This window comes from Pararge aegeria, chromosome 1 (assembly GCF_905163445.1).
Source record: "Pararge aegeria chromosome 1, ilParAegt1.1, whole genome shotgun sequence".
Lineage (NCBI taxonomy): Eukaryota > Metazoa > Arthropoda > Insecta > Lepidoptera > Nymphalidae > Pararge > Pararge aegeria.
The window spans coordinates 18,836,490-18,850,481 of record NC_053180.1 but is presented as its reverse complement, the minus strand read 5'-3'; the positions used below and the strand labels follow the sequence as shown (position 1 = coordinate 18,850,481).

Genomic DNA, 13,992 nt, shown 5'->3' with positions numbered 1-13,992 from the left:
AAAAATACTGCTCTGTACTGAAATATGTGGAAAATTTGGGGAATGCTCTTCAGCAAATAAACAGTTTTAAAAAATCGATATCGATCTACGGGTGGATGTAAAATATATGGAGATCTTGATACAAAAGAGGAAAGAAGGCTATTTGAATTTGATTATTGGTTTCGCCATTTAGTAAGTAACTGTAAAATGGAAAATAAATATTGTTAGTAGAAAACATTTTAAGTCAAACTCAAGTAGACATCTCGTGTTAAAATTATTACATTATCTTTATGACTCATCTAGTACTGTGTTATGAATTCATAGGCTATGATCAGACGAAAAAAAAATTTTAAAGGCGCAAATTATTTAAAGCGTGTATCTAAATGTAATATAGTAGACATATAAATGTTTACGAATTCAATTTGACTGCGTACCTGTGATCTACCAGTCTTATGCGCACTATACACGTTACTACTCGCCATAAAAACGTTAAACTTCCGTCTTTTTATGCCGTTGGTACTCCGTATGACATTTGTACGATTCTAATCGGTTAGTTGTTTCTATTATCACTACTATCTTTTATGCCATGAACCTAACTTTCCTTATTTAAAAAAATAAGTTTTGACAAACTTAATTGCTACAGTTCTCTCCTACCGGAATTTAAAAGGTCTATGAAAAAAGGAAAATTTGATTATGTCAACTTTAAACTTAATAGTAGTCAGAGTACTGAAAAACAGCTCCAATCTAGCGTACAAATCACATATCAGTACTAACCATAGCCTTTATTTACCCTACAAACTTCATAAATGCATTGCCAAACCAGCAGTACTGGTCGATTAATATTTTGAAATCTAATACACTCGGTTTAATCATGAAGAAGATGTGACAACTGTTCTTTCATTTGTAATAGTCATAACGGTAGATGGTATAACGTTACTGGGAACGATACTAGCGTTGGTTTGGCTCTCGATATGTGTAACGTTATCTGCCGAATTCGAGCTCTGAGCTAACGCAGTGGTAATCGGCTGCGTGATCGGTTGGACCGGGGGCTGGTAGTTTGGATAGTGGATGCCAACCACTTCTTCGTAGCTGGGTGGTGCCATCGCCTCTGTAATTAAGAAAATACAAATATGTTAATGTTTGGATAGAAGCAGGCGTTACATTGCGGAAATCTATGATAAATTATGAAAATTAAGGTTAATTTGCTATACTCCGCGAAAAACAGGCGAATCTGTATGGTTTAATTAAAAATTTCATCAACCCTTTTACAGGTTATAAGTTAGGTAGTTATAAGTGAAAAACACTTCTGCTCAATTATTGTGTGTCACTTAACAATTATTCATTGTAAAGTCAAAGAAGTGGTCACCACTATGACATATGGAGCAGTGATGCGGACCTTTATAAAGAAGGTGATACGCCGGCTCAAAGTTGTTCAGCGTGCAATGGAAAGAGCGATGTTCGGATTGTTTCTATTAGATAAGGTTCCCAACGTAGAGATCAGAAACCGAACTGGAATCACTGACTGAGGTGGGTGGGCCACATATTTCGTAAAAAGGATGGGCGGTGGAGCAGAGTGATTATAGATTGGTAACCGCGCATTGGAAACAGAAACATCGACCGACCACCGGCTCAATGGAGGGATGATATCGTAAAGGCTGCAGAACTGGACGCAGCTCAGAAGCAATAGAGTAAGATGGCGTGCTTAAAATGATGAAGATGATGACTAATTTGAAACTTTGTTAGTTATTTAACCCAGCATGTGTGTATAGACTGAGCCATTGAACAAATAAAATTGCACCGACTGATTGGTGTTAAACTACAAAGTGCGTCAGTTGGGGGCACGAGACACACATAATCATTTGATTAGCTACTATCTTAAAATATTTATTAATTCTTAAGATTGCTACAGGCTACCTGAGACCGCAAACCAGTATTGGTGTAGCGTGATTATTCTTAACTCTATTTTCCTCCCTAATGATATAAAAGAAATGTACATCGTCGATCGTACAGCTCTTTTTTATATTGCAGAAAAGAGCTGTACGATCAATATATTTAAAACTTAAATCCCTCCGTGAGAAGTTTAAAGAAATAGGTATACTTACTGTAGCTTCACAATATATTTATAACAATATAGTATTTGTAAGACAACATACTCGTATTAGTCTTTATAAACAAAAAGTGGATATAAACAGTCGACTTACAAGAAATTGTCATTAATTATGCATATCGTCTGCGAAAGGTACAGATGTCATTTGTGGGATTGAGTATACCTACGCTTTTATAATATGATTCCTAAGGCAATTTTGGACCTACCAATGCATAAGTTTTAAGAATATGTTAAAACACATTTATTACAGCGAAGTTACTATACAATTGATAAATTTATTAATGACAAGGTTGCTTGGAAGCATCCGGCTCCGCTTTCATATATCACAAGATAGAAACATGAATGTTAAAATGTAAAATGTAAATTGTTGATCTTGGAAAAGAGCAACTGCTGAGTTTCTTGCCGGCTTCTTCTCGGTAGAATCTGCCTTTCGAACCGGTGGTAGAGTCACTACAAACAGACAGACTTGAAGTTTCAAAAGTGCTTATATTAGGCCTACGTGAAATAAATGAATTTTGAATTTTGAATTTTATACCCAGTAGTGGAACAATAATAAAGGCTTCATATAACGATTGTATATAAACGCAGCATCGTCTACGTTTTTAGCCTTGCGAGATTCACATGAACTTCTACTGAGTAGTCTTATTTCAAATATTAAAGTTGCTGGTGACATTTCCTTATCAGTCCCACTTTGTGTTACACAATCTATTTTAAATATTACAAAGTGCTTTGAAGTATTGAGTAATAATGTTATACAGCACTTATCCAATTAAATCTAGTTATAAGCACGCCAATGGTGACAATTATCTCGTACAATAATTCGTTTATTTGATACTTGGCCTAGCATAAGATTCATGTCATTATTTATAATTATCTTGGCACTTATTATCATCTTCATATTCAGCCTACTATCATCCTACATCCTACTGCGGGGTAAGTTCAGGCCTCCTATATCAAAATTAAAGTCAAAACTTTCTTCATTTAAATAATATGGGAAAATGGGTCTAATATTCCCTATGATTTAAATAAACGCTGGTTTATTGTGCTTTGGCAGGCTAAAACGATAATTATCACAAGTATCTGTATAACTAGGGCGGACGGCTTAACGTGCTTTCTCAAGTACAGCACAAATTTCCAAACTCTGGGCTAGTACTGAGGCCTTCTTCACAGTAATGCCTCAAAATTTTTACCCCACCGAGGGAATCGTGTCCACCAGCTCAGGGACAGTCGCCACTACATCGTAGGAGAATGTCAGAAGTTTAGGCAATTAGTTCCGTATTTCGTTCCATCCAAATAAAAAACTCAATTCGATCCGCGGAAACTAGGCTCCCAGCCAGCGGAATACTTTTTTTGTAAGTACGTCTTCATTTTGACTTGAATTGCGTCTTTACTTTACCCGGGAATACATCCCGGGTAAGGATAAAATTTATAAAACCTTAGATATATTTTATAATTTTACACAGACCCAATAAAAGAATGCTTACCATATTTGGGCGGTGGGGGCAAATTGGCTGGGCTGACGTATATAGTAGGCTCTGCGTGCGACACCGACGGCCGCTGCCGAGGTGCAATGAACGTTCGCCTCTGCTGCGTGGTGCGCGTCTTTTGTCCTGAAAACAACGGGAATAAAGTGTCATTTACGTCAACAACAGTTGTAAAAACAAAACATAGGGTGTTTAGGTACTATCCAGATGCTTAAGTGTCAAAATAATAAAATAAAATCTCAACAGCTATATTTTAATGCACGCGTAAATAAGTTTGAGGGCACAGAATTAAGAAAATACCTACAGAACCCTCATTCAGCCATTATTACATGCATTGTGTCCAAAAACAGTGAAAACGCCTTCACGCTTCACACCCGCGGAATGTTTCTATCTCACAAACTTTTCCCCATTCTTCTATTTTATGGTAAACGTTTAGGACGTTACAGGTAAAATGATTACTGCCAACTGCTAAATGGTATGAAGTGACTAACCGTATGTTCGTGAAACAATACTAAAGTGGAGTGGTTTTTGATTTTTCAATATTAGTCGTATAGTGTATGTTCTTAATTTTGTGTTCGAGGGTACCAAACCAGCATAGGCCGACATTGTAAACAGCTTTGGTAGATGAATATCTAGGTATTTGCGGGATAGTATATTATCCAGTTAAAATAAATAACTAGCGTGTTGCCTTATAGTTTTCAATAGCAATAACTGTGTTAATATCTTTTAGAAGTTTTTGTTTTACAGGAGCGGCTGGGACATTGATATTTTCTGTGCTAGGCGAACAGTTTTCAACCATTGGTCAATCTATGCTTATTATTGAGAACCTTTTCTTAACTCGATGTTAGTTTACTAATAGCGTTATTTAATAGTACAAGTATTTATATGTACTCATGTTAGATTGACTCCAATCCATTTAAAGGGAAGTATATTATATAGGAATTTCATTTAGTGCATTTGAACTAATATGTTATTTTATAATAATTTAACCAGTAAGTATTCCTACAGCTTATTAGTTGTATCTCCAATACGTAAACAAATGTACCATGAACAAGATAGATAGATAAATTAAAGTTTTTATTGCAAATACAGAAAAAAACACAACTAAGGAGCATGTGTTTTTTCTTTTTAAATTAAATAAAAAAGTTCGTTTCAAACATCGTACCTATTTGCAATAATCTTCCAACGGCCATTAATATAATAACTACCACAAAACACACACACGACAACGTTATATACCAGACGAAACTTATAAAAGGCTCATTACTATTATTGTCTTTATCACAGTCAACACAAACTATGGGGTTTACAGATCCATTGAAATTAGTTTCCATTTTTATTTTAATGATTAAAACTGAATACACACGATATACTTTTTTTTTTGCGAAAAATCGCTTTAAAGACTCACTTTTTTATACCATATCGGTTTTAAAGTAACGTTATCACCTCTCACGTTTAAAAAATATAAGTTATACTTTACACGCGTACTTTACGGCGTTTATCGTAGAAATAAACCCGCTTGTTATAAATGTGTTTATATAAACAATGATAATATGTATAGTGTAAGGTTTTATCTGCGAGATTACATGCAATCAAATGGATTACTAAACAGTTCTTTAGGTACGTTGATGACGTATGTAGGAGCCTAAATTACTTTTCAAATCTGTTAGGTAAAGCGGGTTAAAAGCAGTTTCGTCGGTTTTTATTTTGGTGTGAGTTTACTGGTATTTAATAGTGACCGAGTTTTTCATGTTATCTGACATCAATACAGCCCTACATTACTTTATAATTTAAAAATAATCTGAAATAGTTAGGCGTTTGCCACAGAATATGAAATATCAAGAGTAATATAGCCTATTTCTAGCATTCTAATAAAAAAGTCACAAAAAAAGAAAACTAAAGTGCTTTTGAAATTATCAATCAATCAATTTATTGCACAAAAAGTACATAAAAACTAGGTATAACAAAACAACGTATACAATTTGGCGGCCTTATCGCTTCATAGCGATTTCTTCCAAGCAACCAATGGCGAAGAAAACAAATACAGAAAATAGTTTGGGGGTGCATATATACAAATACCTATGAAATAAATATGTCAATTCTTAAATAAATATATATAATATATATCTTAAGTATTTGCCATTTTTAAGTATCATACTGAGCAATTTTTAAGTATCAAGAAGAAATTAGTTACCTAGTTAACTAGTGCATAATAACTATTAAACCTAATTTATCACCATTTATACCCAACGGTACTGTTTAGTCACTACACACTCTATATACCTACTTCCGCGATACCAACAAATGGATGATTAAAGTTAGATTATTTGAAGTACACTCAACATTTGTAACACAAACGTATCAGAATAATGGTCATGGCAGGTAAAAAGATCGCTGTGAATCGACGTGAACAGTGGAAGATTTATATAATTCTATGCAAATAAGTGTAATTATAAAGCTTAGTTTACGAACTCCTCTACTTAGGTAATAATTATTAACAGGTGTCAGTGATTTTGATTGGTGTTGACAGTTGAAGTAAGAAATCTAAATGAATTCCTGTAAAATAGGTAGGAGGTTAAATAACCTTAACTATTTAACTATATATTAGGAAGTTCTTCACATTAAAAACCTTGAACATATTAAATAATTCTGACGAGATGGTAATCCACTTAAAACAATTCAGTAAAATTTTCTCGATAGGTAAAAGTACTAATTTATCTATAACGAGAATTCGAAGAATGTTTCCTAGTAATCTATTAAAATTTTGGCATAAAATAAAGAAAAGTATATATTATGTTGACATTACAAGTATCTTAAAAGCCTAACCAACCTTTTTAAATAGTCACTACAAGTGTACCACAATCAGGCTAAATTATTATATTAAATTAATGCATTAAGTAACTAACTTTACCAGCGTTAACATACTATCTCTCACAAAAACTATAAATTTTGCACAAAACATCTTATTCACCTCATATTTGAAAACAATTACGTAAGATGCCTTCTACGTACTCGTACTTAAGCGGTCAGCGCTCCTTTTGCGGGAACCTACGTAGAAAGTTTTTACATAATTTCTCACGAAATTACATTTTGTTTTTGTAATATTATTTTTATACCAGTGGACCCTCGCGACTTCATTCGCGTATGCGTCAATCGAGATGCTATGATAGATGTGATGCTATCATCGTAATCATCGTGACTAGCTCAGTATACCACGTAAAATAATCGTAGCTAATTCCTACTATTATTTTACGTTGTATACTGAGTTAGTAAGTTGTAATTATTTTAGTTGATACATACATAAAAACATACATCTATACATCCACCCTCACAAATTTTCGCATTTATAAAATATTAAGTAGTGTGGTACGCATGTGTTCGATCGTTTCCCCATTTGCCTTGCTACTTGCTGTTATTTAAAATTAGACACTACATGTTACACTTTGAAATAAAAAAAATATTATTAAAATCGGTTCACGGAGCTATGACGTAAAATTATCGATAAAATAATATATATAAATTTTCATTCCGTTTCCTGGAGGAAACTTATTGGTTATCGGGATAAAAGGTATCCTATATGTTGACCCGAAATATCAGCTACTACTATACCAAATTTTATTTAAATCCGTTGAGTAGTTTTCGCTTGATGCCCGGACAGACAGACAGACAAAAATTAAATAAAAATCTGTTTTGGACTCAGTATCGATTATAAAGCACCCCATGGTCAAAATTTTTAAATGTATAGAAATCTTCCAGTTACAGTTTTATAAGTATAGATAACAAAAATATTATTATAACAATACATTTTGACTCAATTAACATATCGTCTTCTAAGAGGTGACGGTGACCAATAAGTGACGTAAATAATAAGATTCGGGAATCGTATGAGTGTAAGTTTGACGTCACTTTTATCATGAACTACCTACCAGGCTTAATTATGAAAGTAAATATTATGAACTTTAAACTTTTTTTCTCTATCTAATCGAGTTTGGCTGGAAGACTTTTTCATCATATCAGTGTCCCATAATATTGTGTAATATCCAAAACCTTAAAGAAATTTGATATTAATCATCATCAATTCAAACGACTGCCGTCCACTTCGGGACGTCAATCGTGTGAGATCATTTCTAGGGAGCTCTATAATCCTGGGTCCTGTGGCTTGTTTCCAGCGTTAATATAAATACTCAAGATTTTATACCGTTTACATAATACTACAAGTTCTCTGTGACCCCGACCATATCGCATAAGAATTTTTTTCCCAAACAAATTGCTATTCCATGCAACATAGCCCGAGTTCTAGTCACACCGCCCAACTGCGCGAATACTTCGTTTGCTATGTACCTAAATTGTAGCCTGATAGAAAATAGCGTAGGTATACTCAAGAGTTGGGCTATCAAATTGCAACAAAGATTTTTAGATAAAGTAGAGTAAGCCGAATAAAGCAAAAACATTACTTCAGCTTTATTGTAAGTAATGATAATATTGTAATGATCAAAATCGACCTACTAATCCCTTAAATACAGCATGACCGAGTGAGCCATATAGATAAGCATTTTAAATGAAGACCATAAGTATAATTCTAACATAAGAATTTTCAGTATATTCAGCGTTATAATTTACCTTTTAGGAAATTAAATATCACTTGCTCTAAAGGTAAAGGAAAACATAGAGGGGAAACCTGCATACCTGAGAACTCTCCATAATGTTCTTAAGTATGAAGTCTACCAATTAGCACTAGGCTGGCATGGTGAAGTAAACCTAAACCTTCATATTCTGATAGGAGACACGTGCTCTGTGCCAATTAATTTATTCCACAAACCTCTAAGCGCATATTTGCTGTTATTTTTTTATAAGGCACTAAGATAAATACGTAGCGTTTTACACAAATTAATTAAAATACTATAAAATAAAACTATAATATAAAAGTTTCATTTATCAACATAAGTTAAATAAGCGAAAAAAAATCAATTATTTTAAAATGATTATTGATTTTTTGTTGGTTGGTTGGTTGGAATGGTCTTTGTAATGTCTTTTAATTTTAGATTCAACACTTTTGTTATCTACGTCCATAATGCCTGAAGTAAATTAATAGCAACTTATAACTAAAGCGTGTTAACGGTAAATAAATGTAATAGCTTAAGGCGTTTTATGGACAAACAAACAAAAACACTTCACCATTTATAATATTAGTAAGGATTGGATTGATTGTAGTATTGTTGTTTGTGAAGTCTTGACTACTAATAAGGGTCGAATATATTAAATATTAGTCATGTGACTTGCTATCATATGATATCAAATGTGATAAAATGAGGGAGGAGAATTTAAGGGCCTGAGCACAGAACGGTTTCAAACGCGCAAACGGCGCCCGTTTATAGCGGTACTGTCGCGATACGCACATCCTGTATAAACTCAAATACACGTTTGAATCGATACATAAGCCATGCAAATGCCTGTGTATCGATACGAACGGGCTGACATATCACGTTTTTAAGCAGAACATCGTCAACAGTAGCAAGATGGCATCGGTCGGCCAGAAATGACATGCGTTTGTTTAATACACACCACAACAAACTGAAACGTTCGTCAAAGCGCACTGTTGACGCACGTTTCTAAAACATTTAAATATGTGGTGTGTACAGGCCCTAAGATTAGCTTAAAATTTTCAATAGCTTTCATTGAAAGTGTTGCATTTTTCACGTAAATTTATTTGTAAGTTACCGTTGCTATGACAAATTTTAATAAATTCACTCTTGCTTAAAAATCTCAAATAGAATTTTTAGATTCCCTAATGACAGGTCTTTTTTCGTTGCTTCAATGTTGAACCCGCACCGGTAAACGCAGCGTTGGTATCCAAACGAGACACGACATCAAGTCGCTGGGGCCACAGGAAAGAAGCGGCCCTTAGCCCTGAATTTCGGAACTCCCTAGTTCCGAAATCGTGTCTCGTTCGGGGGGCTACCAACGCTGAGTTGACATTGAAGCAACTTGGGATACCGACGTCCATTAAATCCAGTCCAGGAATGAGGAGTCACAGAAGAACCAGAGTGCCGATATAGCCCAACAAGAGGCGAAGCTGAAGTGGCTATGAGCGGGGCACATCTTGGTGACTTTAGATATTTAATTTAAATTCTTCAGCAATGTATAAAATCTTTTAATAATGTCTATCACATGTCTCTATCGTTTGGCAGTCGTATCCTATTACCGAATTCGATACACGTTACATAAATATACAATAGGATATTCGATGTGAAATCTAATTCCAAAATAGGTATTTAGATTAAGTTATATTTCAATACCAAGCGCTCGAAAATGTATTTTATCAAGACATAAATTTAAAAGTCATCAACCGGCTCACTACTGGGCACGAGTCTTCAAAATAAGAAGGGATTAGGTCACCAGCCAAATGTGGATTAGTAGATTTCACATGCCTTTGGGACCATTGTGGAGAACTCTCAGTCATGCAGGTTTCCTAACGACTCTTCCCTTCCCCGTTAAAGCAAGTTATATAAATTGCTTATAGTGAAGGCTTAGTACCGACCCTCTAAAAAGGGGGTTTTCACAGCATTGTATCTTTGAAGTCGTTAACATATTGAAAAAAAATTATATCTTTTATCCATAGATAACTCTATTTTACATTTCAATGCAGTGTAACAAAAGTATGATTTGCACATTACTCCAAAAAGTTACTGGTGTGGACCGGAATCGAACTCGGTCCCCGTGATAGAGAGACCGTAGTTCTGACCACCAGGCTATTATCATCACATCATCACATTACCGGCCCACTACAGAACACGGGTCTCCTTCCACAATGAAAAGAGGTTAAGCCCGTAGTCCACCACGCTGGCCCAGTGCAAATTGGAGGACGCCACACACCTTTGAGAACATTATGTAGGACTCTGGCATGCAGATTTCCTCACGATATTTTCCTTCGCCGGTGAAGTAAATAACTAAGAAAAATTATAGGTGCGTGCTGGGATACGAACTCGGCCCCTCGAAAGTGAAGTCGAGGTCCAACCCAATGCGCTATAAATAAATAAATAATAATAAATAAACATACTACGACAATACACACATCGCCATCTAGCCCCAAAGTAAGCGTAGCTTGTGTTATGGGTACTGAGATAGCTGATGAATATATTTTTATGAATAAAATACACATAAATACTTATAATATACAGCTAAACACCCAAACACTGAAAAACATTCATGTTCATCACACAAACATTTTCCAGTTGTGGGAATCGAACCCACGACCTTGGACTCAGAAAGCAGGGTCGTTGCCCACTGCGCCACTCGGCCGCCAAACTATCACTGCTTCATGCTCAGGCTATTACCATAGCTTCATAATTGATGTATAAACGTTAATTCAAGGTTGTACAGTTTGAAAATACATACTTAACGTCAGAATCCGTAAACAGAAGAAAATAATCATCCATATGAGGAGCATAGACACCAAAACCACCAAGTACCATAAGGTAACTTGGTCCACACCCGCTTCTTCTTTATCGATCTCATACCCCTCTTCATATTCAGGAAAGTCGTAATTGGGATGACCATAAGGCGGCATTGTTAAACACTATAATCACTTCTTCATTAATTCTTAAACCACTCCCAGAATGTTTGATTAACAAACAAACCGAGTGATTCACTTCGTAATAAAAGTAGACACTCACAAAAAATTGCTGTAACAAATTATTAGAATGCCAATTCACTTTTTATAATTACGTATTCAACACATTCACGTTAAAATTATTAAATATTTCTTTGTTCATTTTAGAAGACACAAAGCATGCAACTTGTTTGAAATGAAATAAGTGGTTATAATCTCATCTGAAGTCTTTCGATGTAGTTTATCTGCGTTTAAACTGACATATCTTATATGTATCTTATCTCGAGAAAAATGGTATAGTAGGTAACTACTTTGACCGATGATCATCTACTGAAACTAACAAGAAACTGTCTGGTACCTGTACTTACCTACTATTTTGCGTAAAAGTTAACCAGGTCAAAGAAGATTTATGTGGATATTGTGCGAGTGCTATTTAATTAGCTAAGCCTATTTTTTAATTTTTGTACATTGGTGTTTGCTGAAATTAATAAATAAATAAACAGACCCGTGTAGTGGACCGATAATGGGATTGTTTAATTTTTGGCAACAGCTAGTTCTAAAAAAGAAGGAAAGATTGGTAAGGTAAATATACACTAATATTATGTTATTGAAAATTAAATAAACGCATTATTTCTATTGATCTTCATAGCATATTACAGTAATTTTAACATAATTTAATGACTAAACAAGCGGTTGAGCAATTCTTTAGTATCGATCTTGAAGATCCCTAATAGTGACTCATTATTTTGACATATATATATATATATATATAATAAATATGTCAGAATAATGAGTCATATATATATATATATTTCTACTAATAGAAAGAATCCTAAGACAGAAATCATGTATTTGTAATTTTAGGGTCAAATTTTTTCTTATTGCTGACAGGGCCTCTAGACTATGCTAAGGCATGGATGGATGCAAATAAATTAATTAAAATAAAAAAGGCAGGTCAGCAAATAATGGGCTATAAGCAATATAATTAATCTATGAATAATCCTTATATATTTAATAATAATAATTTAGTTAATTTCGAAGGCTGACTTGTGGCTAAGGGTAGTTGAATATAAAAAAATAATCTAAATATTGACAATAATATTGCGTACATGCGGTGTGCCTAATGATTTCATGAGCTTTTTGAGCAGCCTGCTAAAATGTATGCTTGTTTTAAGTATAAAGGAGCCAATCGTTATTTCTTATCTAAATTTGTATTTACCGAGCCGGTGTGCGATAACGTCGTAATAATTTTTATTATTATCTTTCATAACATATTTCAGATAAATGTTTATCTCCCAAAAATATATCTATGCTTATATGTTATGTCAATGATTTATTACTTTTTGTAGCTACATTAAATAATACACAATAGAGACTTTCGTCGATAAGTATAATTATAACTGATTATAAACATTATTTTTCAAAATCTTCTATATATATATATATTTATATATATATATATATATATATATATATTTATATATAAATATATATATAATTGGATTGCTGTTCGTTAGTCTCACTAAAACTCGAGAACGGCTGGACCGATTTGGCTAATTTTGGTCTTGAAATATTTGTGGAAGTCCAGGGGAGGTTTAAACGGTGAGAAAAATACACAAAACGATAGCCATATACATAATTATTATTATATATTTATAATGTAAGTGTGTCACCTAATTCCTCTAAAATAGCCGGACCGATTTTGATGGAATTTTGTGTGTGTATTTCAATGGGTTCCTGGATGATTTAAAAGTTAAATTGGACCCGGTCGGTCGCGCTGCTTTACCGGGCAAGACGACTTCCGCCGGTTCCGCTAGTATCTTAAAATAATCTTGGGGTATTATGTTTTAAGAAATCTATACTATAAATACGGGCTCATTTTTGAAAAAGTGAAGAAGGCCGTTCTGAGATAGTTGTAAAAGCGCTGCTATGGGTATTACCTCATTATGTACCCAAACAAATTTCTTTTAGGTCGCACAGGTTTCAACTCCCTGGAGGTCAGATCGACTTGCATCCAACTAAAAATAATGTGCCATAGATGTGATGATATATCAGATTCTTTTAAGATTTACCTACTACAAGTTCAATGATAAAAACCATTCGGAAATTAGAAATGTTTTATCTTCTGGAAGATCTTCTTAAATATGTAAACAACGCAGTATAACCAAAAAAAGTGTCAGCAAAAACTTACTCATCGATGACATCTTTATACACATCACTATAAAAGACATTACCAATAATGTCGAAAAAACGGAAATGTACACAACACTAGATGTACTTCCGGTGTAGGAAGACGGTTGCACTAGAGCATGATGATCGGGCACCATATTGTTTAAGAAAATTCACTTGTATACAAGAAAAACCACTTTTAAATAACCAAAACACTTTTGAACTAAATTTCGAAATCTTCAAACCAGGTAAAAACTCCTTTAATTTTAATCTTTGAACTATTTTTTTGTATTTAAAACAGATAAAGCTCAAAATAATTTTATGTCGACACTATTAAGTTTGCTTAAGCAAGCTTACGGTGACTTTTTAGGTTTTTTTTAGGAGTCGTCGGTCGTGTTAAAACCACTTTATTCTCTGAAACTGTTGCTGAATTTTTCCTCAATCAGTTACCTACTGTCAGAGACACTGATAAAATATGATATTATCAGTCGGGGCGATTGGACATCTTCATGCTATCCATTGACTTTAAATCGGTATTGAAATGTATAAGCACATTTTGATTTTTACACACATAAGTACCTATTGAATTTTCGATCCAAAAAATATAATGAAATTCAACAGTGGGTTAGGTGTCAGAAGATTTA

General features: G+C 34.0%; 1 protein-coding gene across 7 annotated transcripts in view; it reads right to left on the bottom strand.

Annotated features, from left to right (window-relative positions):
• Nucleotides 1–328: 328 nt before the first annotated feature.
• Nucleotides 329–13,992, bottom strand: part of LOC120626602 — a 71,561-nt gene continuing 57,897 nt past the window's right edge. For 6 of the 7 annotated variants that reach the window (XM_039894229.1, XM_039894179.1, XM_039894212.1 and 3 more), the window contains exons 2-3: nucleotides 3,571–3,696; nucleotides 329–1,087 (exon numbers count right to left, since the gene is read on the bottom strand). In XM_039894229.1, the coding sequence (XP_039750163.1) occupies nucleotides 849–1,087; nucleotides 3,571–3,696 (365 nt within the window). In that variant the 3' untranslated portion in view covers nucleotides 329–848. Of the gene's footprint in view, nucleotides 1,088–3,570; nucleotides 3,697–4,735; nucleotides 4,964–13,992 lie in introns of those variants that run through there. The other variant, XM_039894191.1, reaches the window with a different exon arrangement.